The 25,054-nt window shown below is 44.9% G+C and overlaps 1 protein-coding gene across 1 annotated transcript in view; it reads left to right on the top strand.

Annotated features, from left to right (window-relative positions):
• The first annotated feature begins 5,910 nt into the window (after positions 1 to 5,910).
• The window catches only part of LOC129388326 (uncharacterized), a 28,206-nt gene continuing 9,062 nt past the window's right edge, over positions 5,911 to 25,054 (top strand). Inside the window, exons 1-5 of the mRNA XM_055078470.2 lie at positions 5,911 to 6,016; positions 6,775 to 6,843; positions 13,298 to 13,327; positions 16,134 to 16,169; positions 16,769 to 16,834. Of these exons, the coding sequence (XP_054934445.2) occupies positions 5,951 to 6,016; positions 6,775 to 6,843; positions 13,298 to 13,327; positions 16,134 to 16,169; positions 16,769 to 16,834 (267 nt within the window). The 5' untranslated portion in view covers positions 5,911 to 5,950. The remainder of the gene's footprint in view (positions 6,017 to 6,774; positions 6,844 to 13,297; positions 13,328 to 16,133; positions 16,170 to 16,768; positions 16,835 to 25,054) is intronic.

Genomic DNA, 25,054 nt, shown 5'->3' with positions numbered 1-25,054 from the left:
AAGGGCGGGTCTAAATATTAATCTGCAGAAAACTAAAGTAATGTTTAACAGTTTCGGAAGGGAACAGCAGTTTACAATAGGTAGTGAGGCACTGGAAGTGGTAAGGGAATAAATCTACTTAAGACAGCTAGCGACCGCGGAACCGGATCATGAGATTGAAATAATCAGAAGAATAAGAATGGGCTGGGGTGCGTTTGGCAGGCATTCTCAGATCATGAACAGCTGGTTGCCATTATCCCTCAAGTGACAAGTGTATAACAGCTGTGTCTTAGCAGTACTCATGTACGGGGAAGAAACTGGAGACTTAGGAAAAGGGTTCTACTTAAATTGAGGACGACGCAAGGAGCTATGGAAAGAATGATGGGTGCAACGTTAAGGGATAAGAAAAGATCAGATTGGGTGAGGGAACAAATGCGAGTTAATTATATCTTAGTTGAAATCTAGAAAAAGAAATGGGCATGGGCAGGACATCTAATGAGGAGGGAAGATAACCGATGTTCATTTAGGGCTACGGACTGGATTCCAAGGGAAGGGAAGCGTATCAGGGGTCGCCAGAAAGTCAGGTGGGCGGATGAGATTACGAAGTTTGCAGGGACATGTACAATTAGTACATGACCGGGGTAGCTGGAGAAGTATGGGAGAGGCGTTTGCCCTGCAGTGGGTGTAATCAGACTGACGATGATAATGATGATGATAATGATGATATATATAGTGACGAATAACGCCTGGAGTGAAAGAAGAGGAAGAGAAGAGGAAGCAGAAGGATAGATTAGCAGTGGGTTTGGGTGTATATTAGGTGAGTTTTGGAATGACGGAGATTTGGGGGTGTCGGGGACCACTTGGGTCGCGTTCAAGGCGCTGGGCTACCGTTACATTTTGGTGGCAGCGGTCATGTTAACCCGCAGCAACAGGTCCACTAGTACGATTGCCTTCGCTCGCGTCGGTGCCGCACTCAATGCCATATATATATATATATATATATATATATATATATATATATATACAGACTATGCAGGTGAATGCGAAATGCAAGCCCAAGAGGTTAATTGAACATTTGTCGCGGCGTTGTTTGCAAAGGGATGCCAACAAATCATCACGTTGCCTTTTTGCTCATTCGGCGAATGTACCACTATGTGCAACGAGGCATTTTCGTGGCTATGGCTGCTGTCACGTTTGTAGAGCATTGTAGTGGTACGCTCTATTGCGCACATGTAGGTTTTGCCACCAAAGGTAGGGAAGCGTAGGGAAGCGTGTAGGGAAGCGTGTAGGGAAGCGTGTGATGCGTAGGGAAGCGTGCGATGAGGAATGTAGGCAATGAAGCCATTGGTTTAAGACTATCTAGTTACCCAAGCCGTGCGACAAAGCAGGTGACTGAAAGAAACCTTCACTGAGTTCTATGGAATGTATTGTATATATATTTGAATACTTTCTAGTAAACAGCATACACAGCTGACTGACACAGGCGTCTCTCGTATTGCTAAAATAGAATGGCGCAAAATATGTTATATTTGGTGTCTGTCTTTTGGTAAAAAGCGGGACTGCGTGAAGATTAGGCAGTAGCCACAATAACTTCAATAATCTACAACGTGCGAGGATGCCGAATAGGGCAAGGACAAAGGACGCTCCCTGTGTTTATTAAGGTGAAAAGCTCTCAAGGTTCATGGTGAATTTTGTGTCAGCAGACCTGATCGCTGGAGGGTACGCCGAAGCGTCATCACGCCATATGAAGACACATTAGAGACAGACAAAAGAAGGACAAATTTTTGATAGTGACAATGAATGATAACGTGCAATAGAGATTGATAGAGGTAATAATTGCCTGTAATGACTAGTAATGACTGCGAAGTGAACAATATGCCTAACGACAACGTGTAATGACAATTAGAAATTACTAAAAATGCTTAGCAGTGACCAGTTGTGACTTAAATGTCTTGTAATGACTACTAATAAATCTGATATTATCAACATGTCAAAGAACGGCTTGTAATGTCCACAATTGATTACAAATTATTAAAGAGGCTTAGTAGCGAACAGTAATGACTAAAAGAAAGAAGAAAAAGAGACAAGTCAAAGAGGGGAAAGAGGAGGAAGAGTAGGCTTTTGCCGCCTATTAAGATCTCTAAATAGAGATCTTAATAGACCCTGTTTTCTTTTACCAATCTGCCACTTTTGACAATTTACAACTTTCCTAAGGTATGGCTTGAGCTATACAACAGCAGGCTCGAAGGAAGTGGAGCCCTCCTGTCCCTTATTGGACAGCCGCCTACGCTCAAAACAAATCGGGGCTTTCTTTCTCGTTTTTCCACACGAGCACAAACGGCAAAGCTTATTTACAGTGGTAAATGCTTCCCTGACACTGTAGCCTCCCATGGCTTTTATGACCAGGTAAATGCAAATGCCCATACAAGATGGTTGGAAACTTACTGATGTCGTCATCATATGTGCGACTACACCGCAAAATTTCCTAATATAACGGGTTTTCCAATTACCACTATCTGTGCCAGTGCTTCTCGATCACTGGGTTACCTGCGACGTAACCTTCGGAACTCGCCTCCACTTATCCGCAAACTGGCATTTCAAACATTTGTTCGCCCTCGACTTGAGTTCGCCGCTCCAGTCTGGTCTCCCCACCAAATTACCTAGTTAACATGCTGGAATCAATCCAAAATAGAGCCGCACGTTTAAATTCCCGAAATTATGACTACCGTTCTAGCGTAACTCAAATAAAGATTCACCTTTCACTTCAGCTGCGAAGTAATCGTCGACGCATAGCCCTTTTGTCATTATTTCATAAATACGCCCACGACACTAACAAACGTTCCTTACACATAGAAACGTCATCGCACAAGTCGCACAGATTATACAATCATCATAGCTCATGGTAAAACAGAAGCATTTAACTCGTCTGCAATTCCACGTGGCATTCGGCTCTGGAAGAACCTCCCCGACAACATAGTTGCGGAAACTGACCGTGAAAAATTCAAGCACTCACTGATTTCGCTGAACCCATGTTAACCATTAATATCACACTCACTGTACTGTGCTATTTTTTCTGCCTTTTTCTTGCACTGTTATACGTTTGTTACAAACTTATATTGTTCCTTTTTATTGTAATCATAAGCAGTTTATGTAGCTAATATGTTTCTCTGACTTTTAGGCTGTGCACTTGGCTGCTGTTTTCTTTTGGTAGTGTTGTTAATAGATTGTATGTACTTGATTATATGCCCCCCTTACTCAATCCCCATGTAGGGGCCTTGTAAGGTATTTTGCAAATAAATAAATAAATTGCTGCGCAGCGAGTACTGCGTACTGCGTAACAGGGACACCTGGCTTATTGTAGCTGGCCTACTTTACTGCGACCGGTAGTTTCGAGCTGGTTGGGGCAAGATCTAGCCGTGAAGAGCATAACAAGAAAAAGGGCGTTATTTTTTATGTTAGTCCAACCATTTTGTTGCATTTATGACTTTGCTTGCCGCGTATACTGCCACAGAGGCGTCCTGGGGTTCACAAATAAGTCAGAAACCTGAAATAAATATTTCAATCTAGAAAGTAAACATAGCTTAAATTTATGCAGTTAATACTGAAGTAGTTTTCCAGCTTTGCTCAACGGCCAAGAAAATTGGATGTTCTTGGGCCGATGTTCTTTATCAAAGTTTGCAGGACCCATTTACGGGCGCCTGACACTGTGCCCTGGCTGCGGTAACATAATTCTGTTATTATATTTCAGCAAAGACTACTCCTGCCAGCATCGATACAGTTGACGCCAGTTCCGGATATTGTTTATCAACGAGTTTTGCAACACTATTGAATAATGTATCCAAAGCTTGTGCCTAATCTGATCATAATTGTGTTCATGGAATATTTCGTGAACCCTGGTTCATCGTGTAACTCTCAGCTGCCACGTAAGTAGTAATTTCATGGTCACGCCGAATGCGTTACAATACGCGCCTTTAGCGATTGATATTTTACGGAAAAGATGGAATCTAGTCCTACATAAACAATACCTGCGTACCACAGGCGTCAAAATAAATGCCAACAACAAAACCCGGCCACACAAACTCTTCCTCGTTTTTACACCGTAGTAAAACATGAAATCGTGCTATAGCTTGTTTCTAACCATGATCTAATTCCGCACGAACAATCTGCAGTCAAAGTAAGGTCACTCTTACAAACCCAGGCGACCCTGTAAGCAGAACAATCGTTATACATTTTACAGCGAAGCTGCCTATGCCTAGGATTTGGAGGATAGCGTCAGCGCGTTGACCAACAATTTCTCATACGTTGGCCGATCGCGAAGATTGTGCAATGCAGGGCCAACCAGCGGCGGAGGTGCAGTTCGCCATTGAAAGGCCCACGTACACAGCTACGCTGGTGATAGTTCATCACATAGTGGAATGACACTGAGTTTTGTTATCGAATCCTTCGCGCTTGAACTTTTGCTCATACTAGTTTCGATGCATGTAAACTTGGTTGCCCGACAAATTGTAAAATGGTTCTTATTAGAGTTTTACGCGCACAAAGACAGGACGTCGAACGAAGAAGGGACACACAACATGCGCATGTTGTGTGTCCCTTCTTCGTTCGACGTCCTGTCTTTCTGAGCGCAAAAATCTAATAAGAACCATGTGCAACCAACTCGTCCAAAACGGAACGCTTTTGAAATTAGAAAAGACTCATTGTGGCTCCAGATGGTGCGTCACTTAGCTATCAAAAAGAGAAGCTTCGGGTATCCCGCCTCAGAGGTAGGGAACTTGAGATAACTTTATGATAACCTCAAGACAACATATAAAAGAATAGGCAGGTTTCCAGTGACGTTTGTTTGCGCTCCTGTCAGAAACATATCCTTTCTTGAAGCGAGTGCCTACAAAACGTGTTGTATAAGAATTCCCTATTATTTAGCACGACGGCTTTGCAGCGTCGCCTATTACCCTTGGGTACTAAATATACATACAATTCGGTTAAATGCAATTTCGACAATTAAAGTTAGTAACCTGCGACATTTGTGAATATATTTCATTGATCACACATCAGTATACTGTAGCCTTATTTTAAAGAAATTTTGACAATCAAATTAAATTTCATTCAAATTTCACACTTTTAGTTCATTGATGCCACACCGTTTACCCTCTAGCATTCGTTAAATAAAATTTCGACAATAAAATAGCTTTCCGAGCAACTTTCATGATTCCACTACATTCGAACAGAAATGCTTCAAAATAAAAATTTTTGAAATGCATGCTCAACTGTGTGTAATATTTTCTTACTATTCATGTACTCTATACTCAGCTTGTCTGCTGCTTGTGACCATCCCTGCAATTTTTTGAAGTGCACTACAGTTTCTTGGCGATCCGAATATTGCATGTTTTAATTCTGCCCATCCTGCCTGGCCTACATGACGTCTACGGTATTATGTAAATAAGTCTCATAGCGTTTAAACTGTAACTCTGATAAAATGAAAGTTTGAGCATAAAATACAGTTTCGTGCAAATGTCATGCTTCCATTTTATTGATGCCATACCGCTTTAGCTCTAGCATTGGTTGCAGGGTCTTTAGACAATATAGTAAACTGTCATGTTGCATGTTTCCTTTTCACGATTTCATAAGGCTTAAACTGTAAGATTGCTTGAGCGAAATTGTGAGACTATAATAAACTACCCTCCAAATATCATACTTCCTTTTCAGTGGTCCCATACCATTTATACTATAGCATTGATAAACTGAATTTTAGGCAATAGTATAAGGTGTCGTCCACATTTCATGCGTCTATTTCTTTGAGCGCATAACGTTCAAACTCTAGCACAGTATACGTGAAATTTTGTACAATAAAATGAAGTTTCGTCCAAATTTCATGGACGAAACGCTTTCCCTCTCATTTCTTTGATACCGTACCTTTTAAACTGCAGCATTTGGACCTCGCCTTCTGCGGGCAAAGACCCTCTTCGGAGACTTCATGCGAACATGCAAGAAGGAGCTCGTGGAAATGGCAAAAATTATCCGTTCAACGAGGTTGAGCAAGGTGCGTATAGCAATCTAAATGGTCGTTCGCTTGATAAAGACATTGATTGTCATTAATCCGCCATAGCTGGCGAGAACGAATTGCGGCTGCGAGAGGTTTCGAGGTCATAGTGTAAGTGCATTTAGAGCGATACATTGAAGAGAGCATTTTTTGCTTGACTTCCGCTAGGTATTGTGCACGCAAATAATTTGGGAGAAGGTTTGGTGCCTCCGACGGACCATCTGTCTAGCCTGTTTGCTGGTACAAATATGCTCAATAAAGCTATGACGGAGCTGGTTACTTGCGGATGATGCTGGTAATTCAGAATGTGTCGCTAATTTGCCACGTTTAGATTACTTACTGAGCCTTCCTTAAAAATCGCGTCTTGCATTCCATAATGCTGAATATGTTTCACCAGTGTGAAACTCACTGTCAAACTCACTGAGTGAAACTCACTGTCACCATTGCAAAAATTTGTGTAACAACTCCATTAATGCTTTTTACGTCAGTTGCTTAGAGGAGCTCAAAATAGTCTGCCAGGAATAGCATCCTTGTTCAAACAAGGGTGACTTTTCACACCTACATAAATCAGGTTATCACACTAATACTTATGAAAATAACAAGGAAAAAACTAACGTGAAAAGAGGAGCGAAATGCCACTTATAATGCATGCTTTAGCGTAACAAAACTGGCAGGTGGAGGCGCTGTTCATGCATTATACAGCGTCGGCAGTCTCCAGGTGATCCCTGCGCTGTCTCCTGGCCACGTTTCTTTTCCAGATGGTACAGACCGGGTGCCGCGTGTATAACACCTGCAAAGAGTCAACCCTGGGAAAAGTTCGAAGTGAGGTAATAATAACCGTTTTCTCATCACGTCAGCTCAAGTCTGTGTTGAAAGAGAACGCAGATACGAGACTGCATTATCCATCAGGAGTGCCCTATCTCTCTACTAAAGCATGCAACATGCATACCCTGCATAGAGCAAGTCTATGCGTGATATTGTTTTTCGAAGCAGAAGCGCTAAATGCTGTATTGAGCGAAGAAAAATCCCGCGTCTGTCGTTCGCAGCAGCGATACGGAACCTAAACTCCCATTAGCTGCAACGCCACTTCACGAACTGCGTCTCGACGTCGCACAGCGGGCTAAAAAAAAAGACATTCGGGCCTTTGGGCGCGATAGCGCGCCAGTTCACCAACTTACAGCGCGCAGTTCACCAGCGCACCAGCGCCTCCTACATTGCAGGCCTGTGTGTTTTGCTTTATGACGTCATGCTTGGCGGATTGAAATTTGCATTGCCAATCACGGCGTGAAAAAAAGCCGTGACGTCAAAATCACAGCGGCTTACTTGGAAGCGCTCCATTCCTTTCCGTTGCAGTCAGGTAAGGTAGTATGGCGTCACGAATCGAAGTGCACGGCCCTTGTGCTATGTAGGAGGTTTCGACCAAACGCTTTAATGCGCTCGTTTGCCCTCATGGACTTCATAGCTCGAAGGAACGTTTAGCACGGTTGAATTGGGCCTTTATGTTTTCGCATTCGCAACTCATAGGAAGTGCTTAGGTGTCCTCGGAATTTATTTTCTATTTTTGTTGCTTGTAAATCAGATGCGCGCCTGAAGAAACTCTGGAAAGACTGCACTTGCATAGTTCTCCCGGGTGACCAGGAAGAATGCGGGAGATGTAAATCTAAGGCATTGATCAAAACGAGAACAAGGTGAAAGCAGGAGCCAACGTTTCAACAAGTGGTCTTGTCTTTTTCAAGGCCTTGAAAAAGATAAGTCCACTTGTCGGTACGTTGGCTCCCGCTTTAAACTTGTCCTTGTTTTGCTCATAATCTTCTCCCGTGTTATACTGAATCAAAAATTAGCCGCCGAAGTTATGTTTATGGCGGCGCGCATAGGTGAGCGCGCAAAAGCATAGGCATTGGCGTCCTTCTTGCCCGAGCAGCAGGCAACCCGGATATCGCACTATCGGAGCCTGAATGGTCTCCTTGTTAGGCGGCCGCAGGGATATTTGAGAGATGAGAACCAGCAAAGGGCGTGGTGATTCGTAATAACATCGAATGACCAGCCATACAGGTATGGACAAAATTTTGTTTTGGTCCAGGTGATCGCTAACTATTTTTTTCCGTGACCGAATAATTGCTTCAGCTTTCGTAAGAGTGCAGCTCGCGTAAGCAATAACATACGTTTGGTAGCCGGGCTTTCGCTGGCGAAGCACAGCGCCAAGAGCAACATCGCTAGCACCCGTATGAATTTCCGTGGGAGCTGTTTGATCGAAATGGGGCAGTATCAGTGGTGTTGTGAGGAGGCAACGTAGCGTCGCCAAGGCATCATTGCAAGCCGGGGATCAGGCGGAAATATTCAGGCCTCCTTGAAGAAGCTCTGCCAGCGGTGCCGTAATAGAAGCGATATTTCGAATGCAGTGGCGGGAATAGCAACATAGGCTAATGAAACTGCGCAAGTCTTTTATAAAGGTGTGTGTCGGGAATTCTATTACAGCACGTAGCTTAGCGGCATCATGAGTATGTCACCTTTCGACACGACATGTGAGAGAAGGGTCAGTTTGCGTGCCCCGAAGTGACATTTTTTTTTTCAGTGTTACTTGGAGGCCAGCGTCAGTGAGATAGCGCAAAACCTACTCTAAGCAATGAAGGTGAGTAGGGAAATCTGGTGCAAACTTTACTTCATCATCGAAATAAAACAAGCACGTGTTACATTCGAGGCCTTAGAGAATGGTATCAATCATGCGCTCACATGTCATGGGCGCGTTTCAAAGGCCGAATGGCATCACACGAAATTCGTCAAGCCATCTGATGTGAAGAAAGCAGTTTGTGACTTATCGCCTACACCAATCCGCACTTGTCAGTAACCAGAGCGTAGGTCACGGGAGGAAAAGAACACTGCACCCTGTAACTAGTCTATGGCGTCGTCGATCCGCGGCAATGAGTAAACCCCTTTTTGGGCTATTTTGTTCGGGCGACGGTAAGGCACGAAAAAGCGGACCGAGCCATTCTTTCTTTTAGCTAAAAGAACTGGCGGTGCCCGTGGACTATGGGACGGTTCAATGAAGCAACGCTTTAGCATTTCATCTAGTAGTTCATCAATGACGCGGCGTTCTGTCCACGATAGATGGCATGGACGCTGCCGTAGCGGTGAGTGAGCGCTAGTGTTAATCCGGTGACATACAGTCATCGTTGGGCCCAGATAAGTGCTGTGGCTGTCAAAAGCAGGGCGAAATTTGTCGAGCTGACGGAGAAGATCAGTACGTTGCTTGGGGTTTTAAGCGTTGTCGATGACGTAGCTGAAAACATTTTCAGGCGATGTGGCAGTCACGGGAGTAGAGTAAAGGGTGTTTATTTTTAACAATTCAACAGGAAATTCTAACGTAGTAAGGGTGCCGTAAGGCTCGACAGTGGCGTACGACCTCGCGCTCACCGACCTGGTTCGTACCTTTCCATAATCCGTGCATGAGTCGATATATGCTGACGATATATGCATTTGGTCATGAGGAGCGACGCATGCACCGGTGCGCGCCAGACTCCAAAAAGTGGTTACACTAACATCAAGCTATCTTCGAGCACGAGGTTTGGAGGTGTACTCCGAGTTGTGCTCTATGGTAGCTTCCACGCGCAAAGCAAAGAGATCATACGTTGTTAGAATTATTGGACAGCCTATTGATTACGAAAAGACGCACCGTTTTCTAGGAGTGACAATACATCGAGACCACTGCTGGAGTCCTCTCGTCTGTCTCCTAAAAAGTATACTACAGATGATAACAGACGTGCTAAGATTTCTTACAGGAAAGCCATGGCGTGCGTCTGTTAGTGCAATGCTCTAACTATAACGCGCTATTGCTGGGTCTCCTACGCTACAGCTTACCTGTACTAGGTGGAATTGGCAAGGCCAACCTCCGAGCCCTCCAGTGTGCACAAGCTCAAGCTCTGCGAACATGTCTAGGCCTTCCCAGGTGTGCATCAACGGCAGGAACAACAGCCATCGCACAGGAACACCGCACCAATACGTATCTTCATGTCGGCTCTTTAAGGATGCGCATCAGGCACTTCGCCCGACTTCCATCGCATCATCTCGCCTCCCTTTCTGGCACTTGACCTCGTTCAGCATTTAGCAGAATTATTGCCGCCAACCATGGAAATTTACCATCAAACTTCTCACCTGCAACGTGACCATCTTTACCGCCATGGTGCCTACATCCACTCCAGGCCCTTGTTGTTATTTGCGGCATCACAAAAAAAATAGAGATGTCATCTTTCGTGCTCAAACAAACCGTGCTTTCATTCCTACATGACAAGCACAAAGGACGCATCTGCGTTTACACGGACGGTTCTACCTCCTCTAAAAGTTCAGCTGGAGCAGTGGTACTTCCCGCTCAATCTGTCACCATCAAGTTCAACACCTCTCATGTTACATCATCGACGGCTGCAGAACTCTCAGCTATCCGTGCTGCTCTGGAGTTTATTGGTCCGAAATCACCACATTCATAGTCCATCTTTTGTGATTCAACGGCAGTTTTCCAGTGTCTGCTGTCCCCTATCAACCACGTACCTAATGTGCAATTAGTCGCAGACATCCGACTACTCCACCATTACTCAATCGACAAGGGAGACTTCATTTACCAGTGGATACCGGGTCGCTGCGGAATTTCGGGAAGTCACAGTGTGGATGACGTTGCCCGGTCGGCCCACGATGGTGCCCAGACTATACTCATACCACTGTCAAGAACAATTGCAGCCACAAGTATTCGCTCCCTCACACGCGAGCTTACGTAAACTCTGTGGAACACCAGAGAATTCCCGAACGTACGTCTTCACAGATTGGATCCAAGTTTGCAACTCCGTCTGCCACCAAGGTTGCCACAAGCGGAAGCAACACTTCTGTGCCGCCTATGGCTCGGCGTGGCATTCACGAACTCCTATTCCTTCCGCACTGGAATAGCCGACAGCCCTACTTGCGACACCTGTGGCTGCGAGGAGACAATTGCGCACCTCGTATGTTACTGTCCACGTTACAATGGCTCAATAATAGTGCTCGTGACCGCGCTCGAAAAACTGGACAATCGACCCTTCGCAGAAAAGAAAGTTCTAGGACACTGGTCCAGACGGGTTTCGGCACTAAGAGCCTTAAGGGCTTTGCTGAAGTTTTAAGGGCCTGTGAAATTTGCGACCGCCTTTGACTATTGTTGCGCGTAACATCGCGTTAGTGGGTGAATTTTCTTGTTTTTATTTATTTTTCTCTCTTCTTTCTCCTTTTATTCCGTTTACCCTTTTCCCCTGCACAAGTCGGCCCCGGTGCTGCAGGTGAGCAGGGCCGGCCAGCAGAAGGTGCTGCAGAGTATCTGAGTCACTGCAGGGGGCACAGGCTGGCGAGGTGGCTTTCCCAAGGTGGTGCCGGCCGGCTGCCGTCCAGTTGCAGCCAAACCGCAGTCGGAGAAGCAACGAGGTATCCCTTCGTGGGAGGCAGTGCTGTGAAAGAGGCAGTGGAGGCCGTCGCCGGGATGGCCGTTTCTCTGGATGGCAGGCGATGATGTGCCGCCGAAGCCTGTGTCTTGTGAAATCCGCGGCCGTCACAGCAGGGCTGAGGAGGACGCTTGGATGGTGGGCGCTCTTCGCGAGAGTGTGTAGCTCTTCATTGCCCAGGATCCCTACGTGCGCCGGTAGCCAGTGCAGGGATAGTGAGAATCCTGCATCCTTAAGGGCCGCCAGTCTTGAGGAGAGCAGTGCAACCCCAAAACCTGGGATGCCGTCCTGCCGTACGTAACATTCGCTTACAACACGGCGGTGCAAGAAACAACACAGATCACGCCGTTTACGCTGGTTTACGAGGAACCCGAGGACGACGCTCGACGCCATGCTGCCGCACGTCACCGACGAAGATAATCTTGACGTCGCGACCTTTCTCCAGCACGCCGAAGAAGCCCGACAACTCGCCCGCCTACGGATCAAGAACCAGCAGCGTACCGACAGCCGACACTACAACCTCCGACGACGCTTCGTCGAGTACCAGCCCGGTGACCGTGTTTGGGTTTGTACCCCTATACGCCGACGAGGATTAAGCGAGATGCTTTTGCGTCGCTATTTCGGACCGTACAAGATCATCCGACGTATTGGCGCACTGGACTATGAGGTCGTGCCAGACGGCATTTCGCTGTCACAGCGGCGCCGCTCACGACCTGAAATAGTCCACGTTGTGCGACTCAAGCCGTACTACCAGCGTTGATGAACTTTGGGTCTTCGCGTAACTGACCTTTGACTTTGTTTCTTTTCGTTGTTTTGTTACTTACATTTAATAAGCGTCCTTTTGTGTTTCGCTCTCTTATATGTGTAGCATCGGGACGATGCTTTTTTAAGAGGGGGGTATTGACACGTGTACTTATATTTATCGGGCGACCACGTTTCGCAGCCTAACAAATCTTATCGCACAGCGCGGGACGCGCCTGCATGTATCCGAAGTTTCTGGAAAGTTATCGATGCTTCTATCCGCTGTCTGTTGTCGCCGAACCTTGTGTTATCTGATTTATTCGCCTGACACGAATGGTGTAGAACTCTGTGGAATGCACGCGGGTCCCAACGATTACTCTGGGACGTTCGACGATTGCTGTTTAAAAGCCGACACGCTTGGACCGCTGATGAGATTTTTGACGATCGCCGACCGTGTTCGCCGCTATCGTTGTGCTAGAAGTGTAGCCTGTTTTTGTGGGCACAGGCTCGCCCAATAAAAGTTAGTTTTCTCCTTCGCAGTATTGCTACTGTGTTTTTCAACGTCACCACCATGTGAGAATATTGAGCCGCGATCGTCAGTACCCCTTAGGCCCGGTGCCGAAATGCGCAGTTGCTGCCGGAGCGCAACACCGTCCACGCCTCCTGCGCTTACGCCCACCCATCCCCCAACGGCCGTTCGGGCGATGGAAGACGGCGCGTTTTCTCTCAGCTTCCCTCCTTCGCGCGCGCCAGTTTGAGCTGCGATGGCCGTCTTGCATCGCATACTTTTACTCGCACATACAGCATCAAGGCGACGGTGACTCCAACAGCGACGGCCACAACGGCCACAACAATGCCCTTGGAGTATCCGTACAATTGCTATCACAGTAATAAGACAACATAATGTATCTTCTTGTGGTAATGTTCCTGATTTAGGCTTTATCTATGTTTGCAACATTTGCATAGGCGTACACAATTTGGCGCCTTATATTGTCATCATTTATAGTGCATGGGCAAATTTGCTGACGTTGTCTTATTTGTTTCATTGCTAAACTATCTTCTTCCTTGGCGCTGACGCACCACACTCAAGGATATGACCCAAGCGGAATTCCTGGAACCGGTACGATATCTTTTTGACCTGTCATTTATCCGGCATATTAGCTGCAGCCCGATTTCCTACAACCCGCCAGGTGTATTGCCAATATTCAATGTAGTGTCGAAGAAATTGCTCTTACAACTAATGTCGTGCGGAAAAAAGTTAATTTTTAGATAATTTACGATAACCATAATTAGTCATCTAAATATAGCGTAGTTTCAGTAGCCGCGAGCAAAATCTATATGCAGGGACGAACGACGCAAAACAGTAAAGTAATGTGCCTTCTGCCCTGCACGACTACAATCATTAAACCAACAATCAGATTTCTATTTCGTAATAAAAAAAGAAACACAAGCAATTGGCGTCGGCTCATAAAATATCAATTAGGTCATTGAATTTACTTTATTGTACAACATTCCTATAACGGTAGATTTCATATCTCCCGGAAGGTCCTAAGAAATGTTGTGGTAAACAATTGCTCATCTTGCCAGTACGCGTGTTATTTACATAATCAATTTTATATATTCCACCATACAGCGGAGGCGATTTGTTTTTCACACGCGAACAAAAATTGTGTTACAAGTGCATTTATACGTCTTGCAGACTCGCAGTTGCAATGTGGGAGTGTTGTTCCTAAAATACTAAGCGCACGATAAAATTCAAACAGCGCTAGGCGACAGGACCAGAAAGAGGAGGAGACAAACGCGGCACTGACTTTCCTGTCGTCTAGCGCTGTGTGAGTTTTATTCTTACCACGGAACACCAACTCCCCCAATCCGCTGCCCTTCTGAAGTGAACGATACTTGAGGTAGTGTTCAAGATTCGACAGCAGGTTATGGAAAATACTAATCAGCACAGTGTGGCCTCATTTTTGCATGCAATATGATAAACGTGAAATTTCAGCGCAGTAGGGCCTATAAATAATGTGTGAATGCAGCCCTGCAGTGGATGTACTTCACTCTGCAATAGCACTGGACCACTCTCATTCATACGTAGTCAGCCAGCTACATGGAATGCATGCTGCGATTCAAATACCATAAAACTGAATTGTGTAGCAGCCATGAGCATTTATGCAGCAAGCTATGAAGCAACACAGATCCTTATGCCTGTTCCGAATATGGATATGTACAAGCTTCGTTTACTTGAATGCTGCTTCATGTTGAAGTCACCCGCACTTCTTCAGGTTTCCGAAGAGTGCGTAAACGGATAATAATATTGAGTCATTCTGTGACGACTAAGCAAGACAAATACTGAAAAAAGGTTACAGGTATCAAATTTCTTACTCAGTGAACTTGAGCTGAAGTTTGTTGACGCTTGTCCAACCACAACTTCTATCACGTGTCAAGTGCCCCCCCCCCCTACGTATAGAAGTATCAACGTCCATACATAGCAATCACTGATATTCACCTGCAGTCTAGAACGTAGAGCAATGTGCATACGACACGTTAATTTCAATAAACCACACTCTTATATTGTACGATTGATAATTGCCCACAAGATTCAGCACATCTCAGATTGAGCACACTATCCTGATGGATAGAGGGGTATCTTGAGAGCACTGATGTTTAGATGAAACATGGCAACCAGTAGAAAGGTAAATGATGCACTCTTAAATATGTGCATTACATGCTTCAAAATATTCTACTTGCAACGCAATTCTTATTGTGAACACGATTTGCATATTCTCAGTCTGCATCCTCCAATTTATAGGTGTGTCAGACGTACACGCAGTGTCGGTTTTCACACATCTGCTGTGGGCCGGCAAGAAACTGCATTATAATCCACGATAAGCATTGTGATGAAGAAATTGCGGTCACTGACCAAGTCAAGGTAAGTTCACTTTGTCAGTGACCGCAATTTCTTCATCATCGTTTTACCTGACCAGACGAACTTTCGTTGAACACTTGACTACAACGATAAGCATTGTGTACCTCAATGACGCGGGTCTTCTCAAAAAAGTTCATGTACAAACCCAATCGCCTATGTTAAAAATGGTTAATGCCTTTTTACTGAGTCCGCACTCGGTTTCAGTGTAGGTGGTATTTTGTTAACCTATGTGATCAACCTTTTATAAACACAAACTATGCCTTACCTTCTTGGTTTCAGCCACTTCACAAAAACCAGTCTTATTCAGAAATTTTCTTTTATTGTTGGACAAGTTTATATATTCACCTAATTGATTAACCTCCTATCCTGACTCGAACATCTTGTAGGATGTCTCTAAGAAACCCATGTCTGATATGATTAAAAAAAATCAGGTCCCTCCGCTAACCCCCTTTATTCTCATTCATTACACATACGGTCTTGAATCCACCAACATTGATGCCTTCAGGTATAGCATTTGTGGGTTTATTGACCAGTTGCTTTCCCCCCAAACAGTTCACGTACTCGTGACGCCTACGGCAGTAAAGATACTAAACATCCACCGCCAAGGTTTGTGAGTGGTGGCGCTGGATTACACCCTCAGGGTTAGTGTTAGCAGTAACACATAAATACCCCAGAAAGTGGATGGTAAGAAGGCGTCGCGCAAGCTCAATTGTTTAGAACATCGCACCCGCCATGTAATGACGTGGGGTCGTTCCCGACCTGTGACACGTTGTTTTGTAATCCGATTTCGATTCCATAAATTTATCATTCCTTCAATTCATTCACTAAGTACAAGTAATGTCCCACGTGTTGTCATTGGTGTCTTTCTTTTTGGCTTATTATAACATGAATATTAAATATCGGCGCCCCGATTAACCCTCTTTATGCCTGACGAAGGTCTTCCTTGTTGTTATTGCTAATATTGTTATGTGTACTAGAATGGGTATTATTTCTTTTATTTCAGCTGCTTGAGTGTTTATCGGCTGCTGCCCAAAATACGGTATGAATAAGAACATCCATGCAGCGCTAAATGTTTCCTGAGTCTTGCACTACAATATATGACTGAGTAGTACCGTGTAAATTTTGAAGGAAGTATGCGCGATTCCGATCACTAAACAGAATTCGTCTCATTTACATGCACAAAATCACGCAGTTTATGTCCTTTTTCTACAAACAGTCCTTCGTTGGGCCTTTTTCTTTTACCTATTGATGTGCTTTTTATTTCACATTTATTCGCATTGTATAGATATTAACCAGAATAGATTAGAAAGAAATGTTATTATTGACTAAAAATATACGTTCTTAGCAGACATTCAAGTGTAAATAATAGCAGGAATATAATTTCCATTCATCTATGAAAGACAGTAAATAGAAGTAAAGTAGCAGTATGATTAAAGCTATAACCCAGAAAAGTTGCTGTTGTGCCGTTAAAGCGTTATCACTCAATCGATAAATAAACATTAACAATCAAGTATCGGTAGTACTCTGTGACAGCACTGGAATGTGTACTCAGCACTCACTAACGAATTTCACAGCTCATTGTCTATACTCGACAGTGTGATTATTACTGAGGTTTGTAAAATTCCCTTTCGCCCACAGAGTTCGGCGTTTTATACAGACCTACAAATGTCAGAAGAATTTAGACTTGCTGCAGCAAAATATATGGTATGTATACGGAGATCATGTCGATCTGTGAATTACCGTATATACATATATAGCAAGAAATAACGGCATCCAGGGAGTCAGCGTACCCATGTCTAAGGGTTGATAATCTGAATGCGATGCATTTCTTCATAACGCCAGCTGCTTTAGAAAAAAAAAACCACCAGGCGACATATAGAGTGATGCCATGAAACATACCATACTAAGTGCATCAAGGTAAGCTGTCGTTATTCAATAAAACAAGCCAAATTTTACGTTATTCATAATAATTTTAATAATTCCTTGCAAGACTCGTAGTGCATGGTGCCAATTGCAGTTGCTAACAGGAAGCTACAAAGTTACAACTTGATTTTTTTTTTCCTTATCTGGATTTCTTTGTGGTTATTTCGGAGTCCGTAAAGTTGCACTCCTACTTGAACATGGCCGGGCTAAGAGCTACGTGCTTGCAATATATATTATCATTATTGCAGTGTATGCACCCAAAGTTTACAACGTGAAAGTATGTCCAGGAAATTACTACGCCGCCGCTGGTAATGTTACAGCATGCTGCGGCACGCCCGCATGACTCGGTAGCTTGACGTTTTGACCACGTCTTGGAATCAAATGTTACAGCACAGCACACTTGTCAAAGCGCTGTGTATGTTCATGGAGACCTATAATTTTGCCCACGACAATTCTAAGAGTGAAACTCATACGCTATAGTCCACTTTAAAGAAGTGCGAACCCTTCGCCCAGAGAATTATTGTCACTCCGCAATAGAAGTAACTCAACCGGGTCGGCGGTGCAGCCAAGGAAACTGCAATACTATTTACTGTGGGAAAATGTGAACGTGCAGTTTCAGTACGACGCGAGGCTAATCGTTTCAGAGTGTTCTAGACATGAATGTTTGGGCACTGTGCGACTGATGTTTTTGGATATGCTCCTATTCTAAGAATTAGTTATCATGAGTCCTGTAAGAAAACAGCAATGCTTTTTAAAGAAATTTCACAAAAAGTACGTTCGATCGTTTAAAGTTAACCACACAACACTAAACCTTCTTATTTATTGAGTTTTACGTTATTAGACAGCACTGATTTTCTATAATCTTTTGGCTGGGCGACAAATGTGTTTCGTCATATGTCCATGCACTTTACACAGGCATATACTAAAATACAGGAAAATGCGAAGATTGAGCAGAGTGAGACCGCTTAGGTGTTATCGGCGCAAAGGCACCTCACATACGCAGCATGCCGAGGATCACGCGTGTCTCTAAGTATGTAGGTATGTATGTTTGTATATATATATATATATATATATATATATATATATATATATATATATATATATATATATATATATATATATATATATATATATATATATATATACATACGGTATATGATTGCGAGCCGGCCAACGCTATTTAAACGATATGGCTACCAGAACTATCGCGTTCAGCTTCATGACGACGTGGCAAATTTCGTATGCAAATAAAACCAATACTGTGCCGAATGGAGCATATGTCGCCATCCAAAAGCCAAGTCGACTAGCCGGAACGTCGGCTCCTGCTTCCATATTGTTCTCAATTGGCTCATGAACAAGACGCCTATAATTGCTGCATCTAAGTAATGAATAGGAACCTGCGTCTGAGTCGTGGTTAGGCATTTTTTTTACAATTGCTACAACAGTGGAGCAAACAGCAAGAGTCGTGTGCTAAAGCTTCACTGGACTTCGCCCTGCTCCAGGCTACTCGAGATTACACGAAAATAAAATAGGCGCCGCCAAATGTTGGAATTAAAAAAAAAGAAAAAAACGTGCGAAGAGAAAGAACGGAAACCACACACGTTCGTGTTTTGTTCTGTACAACAACGTAATACAGGTAATACATGGAGATTTCCGGGCAGTATTTTTGAAACACCACATCGACAATCCCAAGCAAAACCTGTAGTGGCCGTAGCTGTTACGATGGCAGGGGGAGCTCACAACAAGGATAGCGAAGGAAATCAAGAAGGTAGTGGAATGTAGATCCAATTTAGAAGTTGAAGAAGTTGTTTGAGGCTTCATTGCATTCCGAAGCAAGGAAGTACTTCTCGGTCACTGGCCTATCTGGTTCTCCGACGGATCTTCGCTGTGCAACTGTGCGAACCGTTTCACTAGAGAGGCCCCTTCCTGGAGCCTTGGTGCACCCTCTCAGGGAGCTGCTGGATATAGGGCGGTGATTGACCTAGACAAACCGGGTTGATGTCTGTTTCTTTTGCTGGCCAGCCCAGCACTGCCTGGTCGGCTTCTCTAACACGTCCTTATTATTCCATTGAACTACTCTTGCGCAGCGGACTGACCAATGTTCCTGTGACCCTGGTACCGTTAAAAGAGAGTCAATTCGAATGAAAAAGCCCATTTTCATATAGGAAAAACTTCAGAAGGCGACAGCGCACTGCCAACTGATCACCGATGTACGGGCTGTTTGGCCGCGGTAGCATTTTATGCTGTTCGCCTCACAAGGCCTGTATTACTGGCCTTCAGAAATGTAGAGCGTTTGCTTCACATGCGATGAGCTCCTAATTTGCGCGCGCTTAGCTTGTGTTAAATGACTACTCCGTGAAGTCGACTCGAGCCTTCCTGCTTAAGAAAGTTTAGAAATGTTTTCTGTCACCGGACCCGTGTCCGTAATTCATTTCTCTCACTTATCTGTGAACAAGGAGATCCCAACACAATTATTCATTGTTACTTTCGCTGGAATAACTCGTCTGGCAGAGATCGAGGTGAATCGCTATCTCCACGCTCCTTCAATCTATTAAGTGTGGGGGCTTTGGGTATAACATTAAAGGATGCCGATAAGCTCCTCGGGGTCATAAATGCGATTAAAATCCAGAATTAAATGATTTGTTGTCACAAAAAGAACATTGTGCAGGGGTTCTCACTCAGCTGACCATACTAACTTCTCTGCGCGAGCGCAGGAATTACCAATTTTAGAAATAATTGAACCCACTTTCTCAAAACGGAAACCCATTCTATCATTGCGGAACGACCTCGCGTGTATGCCGGTGCAGAAAATCATGCATTTGACACATGGTTTCCTTTTTCACAGCTTCGGCACTGTAGAAAGCGACGAAAAATCTTTGTGTGAGCCTATCGGAGTGTTTTGCGCAAATGAATGCAACAGAAATGACTCAGCTCCTTCAGGTGGTTGCTCACCCAACCGCGGCCTCTAAACTTCCAATGCTTTCATATTGAAATGATGCAGAATCATCGAACCGAGCCCATCCGAAAAGTTGGCCTAACGAGACCTCTCCTGTATATCATGCCGAACAGAAATGAGATTGGAGCTTATATTGTAAACACACATGAAGATTGACTCCCGTGCTCTTAAAAGCCGCGCATCTCCTGTCGCGCAGAGATCTACAATGACACATAACATGCATACAAAAATACGCCAGAAGCAGAGTATTCCTTAAAAAGACTTACTGAAGGATAGCATCTTCGAAAAGGCTGTTTCTGCTGCTCGCCATAGCACAACGCAAGTACGCATAAAGTGTTACAGCGGAAATGCTGTTCCATATATTACACGGCCATTGACTTATATTCCCTCTGTAGCGAAACGCACGTCGTATCCCTATATTGCAAGAAACCTGGTTACCAACAAAACAGGCATTTAATCTAAAAGATCATCGTACGTTTTGTTTAGACCGTCCTCTCGTGGTGGGGGCTTAGCTTTATCTAGAAAAATGTACGCCGGGCTAAAATGGTTTACCAGCTTATGACTTCAGAAAGCGAAATTCTAGCTGTATATCTAGCTTATGTCATTTTGTCCTAATTTATGTAAAAGTATGCTAACATTTACTTCGCCCCCCGATTCATGGGCGATCCCGAAGAGTAGGTTGCAGCCTTTCACTAGGGGACAAGTGCAGGAACAAGATCCAATATCAGCTATGCAGCTTACGTGCCCGTCGTTTTTCCTTTCGCACTATACAATGGTGACCTACGACTTAAACGAGACTCAATCTAGCAACAATGATGCTGCGTCAGGCAATTGCCGCGACAAGCCCATCAATCGAGTCAAGCCCTCCCCTCGCCTACCCGATATTGTAGAGATGCGATTTTGCCTGAACCCTTTTGAATATAAAAACTCCAGGTGTGGTCACGAGACTGCCGCTTCTTGGGTTTCAGTATACACGAATACGCCTGATCTATCAGCGGTCACCCACTTGGAAGCGCGAATTGAAGACCTCACCGCTTCCATTGCTTCACTTCACGAGCTCAGACGATGCCAGCTCTTTTGAAGTCCACATGCTCGTCTTCTCGCTAGGCTAGGGCAAGGACCCCTCAGAGTCAACGAGCTGGCTAATATCAACTGTGTTTTGCTCATCGTGCTACGATCTGCATGCCACCCCGTACCTGGTCGGGAAGCGAAAACAGAAATCACTGATGGCCGCACGTGACCTCTCACCTCGAGCAGGCCGCTTGCTCCAAATTACGCACAAGACTGTGAGCATAGGTTTTCTTATCCACTCGGGTGCCCAGGCTGGTGTAGTGCCCCCATCCAGAAATAATGGCCCCTTGAAGTCTCACAGACAGCCTCTTTGTGCCACTAGCGCCCCTACCATAGCAAACTACGGGCTTCGTTCACTTATCATTGACCTCGCATTATGACTCACGTTCCGCTGGATTTTTTTCATCGATGACATCGCCCATACGATCATTGTTTCGCATTTCCTGTCTTGCAACAACCTTCACTTAAGCAAGTGTCACTAACGCCTCATCGATGGCATTACTCATCTGTCGATCGCTGGACTTCTATTGAGAGCTGATTGCCCAACTGGCAGTGACACACTTGTACCTTTAAGTACATGAAGAGGATCTTGGCCGAGTTCCTTGGGGTCAGAAACCTTGCAATTTCAACAAGGCTCCTAACCACACGGCCAATCCTCACATCACACATGAGATTGTTCCTTCCCAACCTTGCCGCTTGTTTGGCGAGCGTCTGGCGGTCGCTGTGGGAGTTTGAGAACATGCTGCCACTCTGCGCCATTTGTCCATCTAGCGCTGGGGCTTCGCCACTGCATTTGGTACCAGAGAAAATTGCGAATGATTGGTGGCCATGTGGCGATTACGGTGCCTTATGTGTTGAAATCGTTCGTAACAGCGACCCATTGCTCCTTATTCAAGATTTCACATATTTAGGTAGGTGCAAGATCTTCAGAAAAGTAGATCTGGTGAAGGCGTACCTCCGGATAGTAGTTAAGCCCAACGACATTCGAAAAGCTTCCATCATAACACCATTCTTTTTAGACAAGATTTGAGCATGCCTTTTGGATTGCGCGACGCCGTACAAACAGGCCAGCGCTTTGTCGCTGAGGTTACATGACGTTTACCAGCAGTCTTCACGTACAAACGTCAGATACTAATCGCTAGCGCCACTCCGTAATACGACGAGTGTCACTTCCATGGACTTTTACAAGGTCTTGAAAAGAATGGCCTCGTCGTGAACCCACATAAATGTGTTTTTGGATACTTCGAGCTAGATTTCATGAGTAGTGGCGTTTCTGCAATCGGCATCCTTCCGCTGCCATTCCACATCTAAGCTGTCAGGAACTTCCCCGTGCTCGACACTCTTCGCCAGCTTCCCGAGTTCTTCAGCCTCTCCAATTTTTGACGCTGTTTTATTCCACACTACGCAACGTTACCGCAGCTAATGAACGACCTATTGAAAGAGTCACCGAGCCCGTTGTTAACAATACTATGGTCTCTACAGGCTCAGGGTGCCTTTTCGACTGCTAAGAAAGCCGTCACTGATTCAACACGTCTGTACATCCCCATTCTGACGCACCAACAAGAGTAATGGTAGATGCCACCAGTGTGGTCATCGGGACGGCATTGGAACAATGTAACGGCGCCTCACGGGGGCCCTCGACTCATTTTTTAAGAAACAGATACCTGTCCAACTGGGTATCCGGGTCGTGAGACTAAAATAATGTGAAGAATAAGAATGGGCTGGGGTGCATTTGACAGGCATTCTCAGATCATGAACAGCAGGTTGCCATTATCCCTGAAAAGAAAAGTATATAAGACCTGTGTCTAACCTGTACACACGTACCGTGCAGAAACCTGCAGGCTTCCGGAAAGGGTTTCTACTGAAATTGAGAACGAATTGAGAAGAAAAGAGCAGATTGGGTGAGGGAACAAACGCGAGTTAGTGATATCTTAGTTGAAATCAAGAAAAAGAAATGGGCATGGGCAGGGCATGTAATGAGGAGGGAAGATAACAGATGGTCATTAAGGGTTACAGACTGAATTCCAAGGGAAGGGAAGCGTAGCAGAGGGCGGCAGAAAGTTAGGTGGGCGGATGAGATTAAGAAGTTTGCAGGGACAACATGGCCACACCTATTACATGACCGGGGCAGTTGAAGAAGTATGAGAGAGGCCTTTGCCCTGCAGTGGGCGTAACCAGGCTGATGATGATGACCTGCCCAAGGCTCTAGTGTTTCCGGTCGCGGGCTGTTGGCCATTTACACCACCATTCAACACTTCCGCCACTTAATGGAAGTACGCGAGTTCCATGTGAAATCTAACAATAGCTTATGTCTTATGTCTTCAGCATGAAGTCCTCGAAGGACGTCACGTCGGAGATGCGATGTTTGCCATAGATCTCAGATTTCACTACGGATATTCTTCACCGTTTTTTCTTCACACTTGAACCAGGCTGATGATGTTAGTGTAGGGAAACACGACATCCATCAATCTAGAGCATATTCACTTACTACAGAAAAAATATCTCCGACTTACATATAATTCCATACACTGCATCGACAATAACTTTCTTCATGAACACCAGTGTAATTACAGCGTATAATCTGTACAAATATCTATTAAGTAATGTCTACAAGGCAGAAGTCTATAAGAATATTTTTAATCTGCATAAACTCACCCAACAGCTAACTAGAAGGCCAAATTAAATCACAAGACACTTCGAAGACTGGGCAGTACCGACACCACGGTCAAACTATAGGAAACAGTGTCTGAGGTATACATTACCCGCACTCCTAAATAATTACAATTCGGTTCGTTTGAATCTTTTCTCTTCGTCTCTCAATGAGCTCCGGCGGATGCATGCGATTGCTTTGTTATACTTGTATGACCATTCTATGTGTATTTTTCCATTGATGCTCTTCGTGACTTTTTGAGTAATGCGTATGATGTTCAATATTATGTATGTGCGGTATACATGTGTATATTTTGAATCAATGAATGTGATGCCGCCTCTGCCCAAATGAGGGATGGTGGACTTTTCAAGCTGTACATTGGACAGCTTTTTTTCTGCCACCCTTCCCCCCGATCTGTACCTTACAAGATCTGTACCTTACAAGGTGGAAAATAAGCTTTCATTTCATTCCATATAAGAAATGGCAAGGAGGCTGACAACGTAGCTGCTGACTCCCTCTCCCATAATGCATTGATAAGGTGCGCTTCTACTTCTGACCAATGGAACGCGCTATCGGAGGCTCAGCGCAATGACCCTGCACTACAACGCCTCTCCTTCCCCCGTCTTGAACTTGTTCCCCACCGAAACGCGCCGTCTTCTCTCTCGTGCGATACGTCAGCTTCTTCCGCGCCCTTTCACTCCGGGAAAGTTCTAGCGGGCAATTTTTCCTCCCTGCACCACATTAACTATCCTGGTGTACGGGCCACTCATCACCTTGTAATGCAGCGCTATGTGTGGCCTCGTGTCGAAGGCGATGTTCTTACGTGGTCCCGTTTATGTATTGCGCGTGAAACAAACAAGATGACCCGTCACGCTATTTCGCCGCAGCAGTGGTTCCTGCCTCCCAACCAGCGTTTCTACCATGTTCATTGCGGCGTAGCTGGTGCGTTTCCTGTTTGGCGCGGCTACCATTGCAGTCTCACTATGGTGGACCGTGCCAAGTGGCTCATACCCACCAACATAAGTTTGAAGGGATTCACTTATGAGCGGTCGATAGCCAGCATCCATGTTGGCGTGATAGAAGATTGTTGAAGAGTAGGATTTATGCAGTGTAACATACCCAGAGAACCAACTTGGAGTGACAAGTGATGATTCAAAAGCGGCGGAGCTTCCTGTGCCCAGTGACTCATACCCAGCAACCTAAATTTTCATCGAAGTGGTTCTGTGATCACCAGCCAATATCCATGCTCAAGTCGGCTAGAAAGGTAATTATCGAAGAGTGGCATATACAAAATTTTGCCCACGCATTGACCCACGTTGGTGCG

This window comes from Dermacentor andersoni, chromosome 10 (genome assembly GCF_023375885.2).
Source record: "Dermacentor andersoni chromosome 10, qqDerAnde1_hic_scaffold, whole genome shotgun sequence".
NCBI lineage: Eukaryota > Metazoa > Arthropoda > Arachnida > Ixodida > Ixodidae > Dermacentor > Dermacentor andersoni.
The sequence above is the reverse complement of the archived record's forward strand: the minus strand, read 5'-3'. Positions and strand labels throughout refer to the sequence as shown.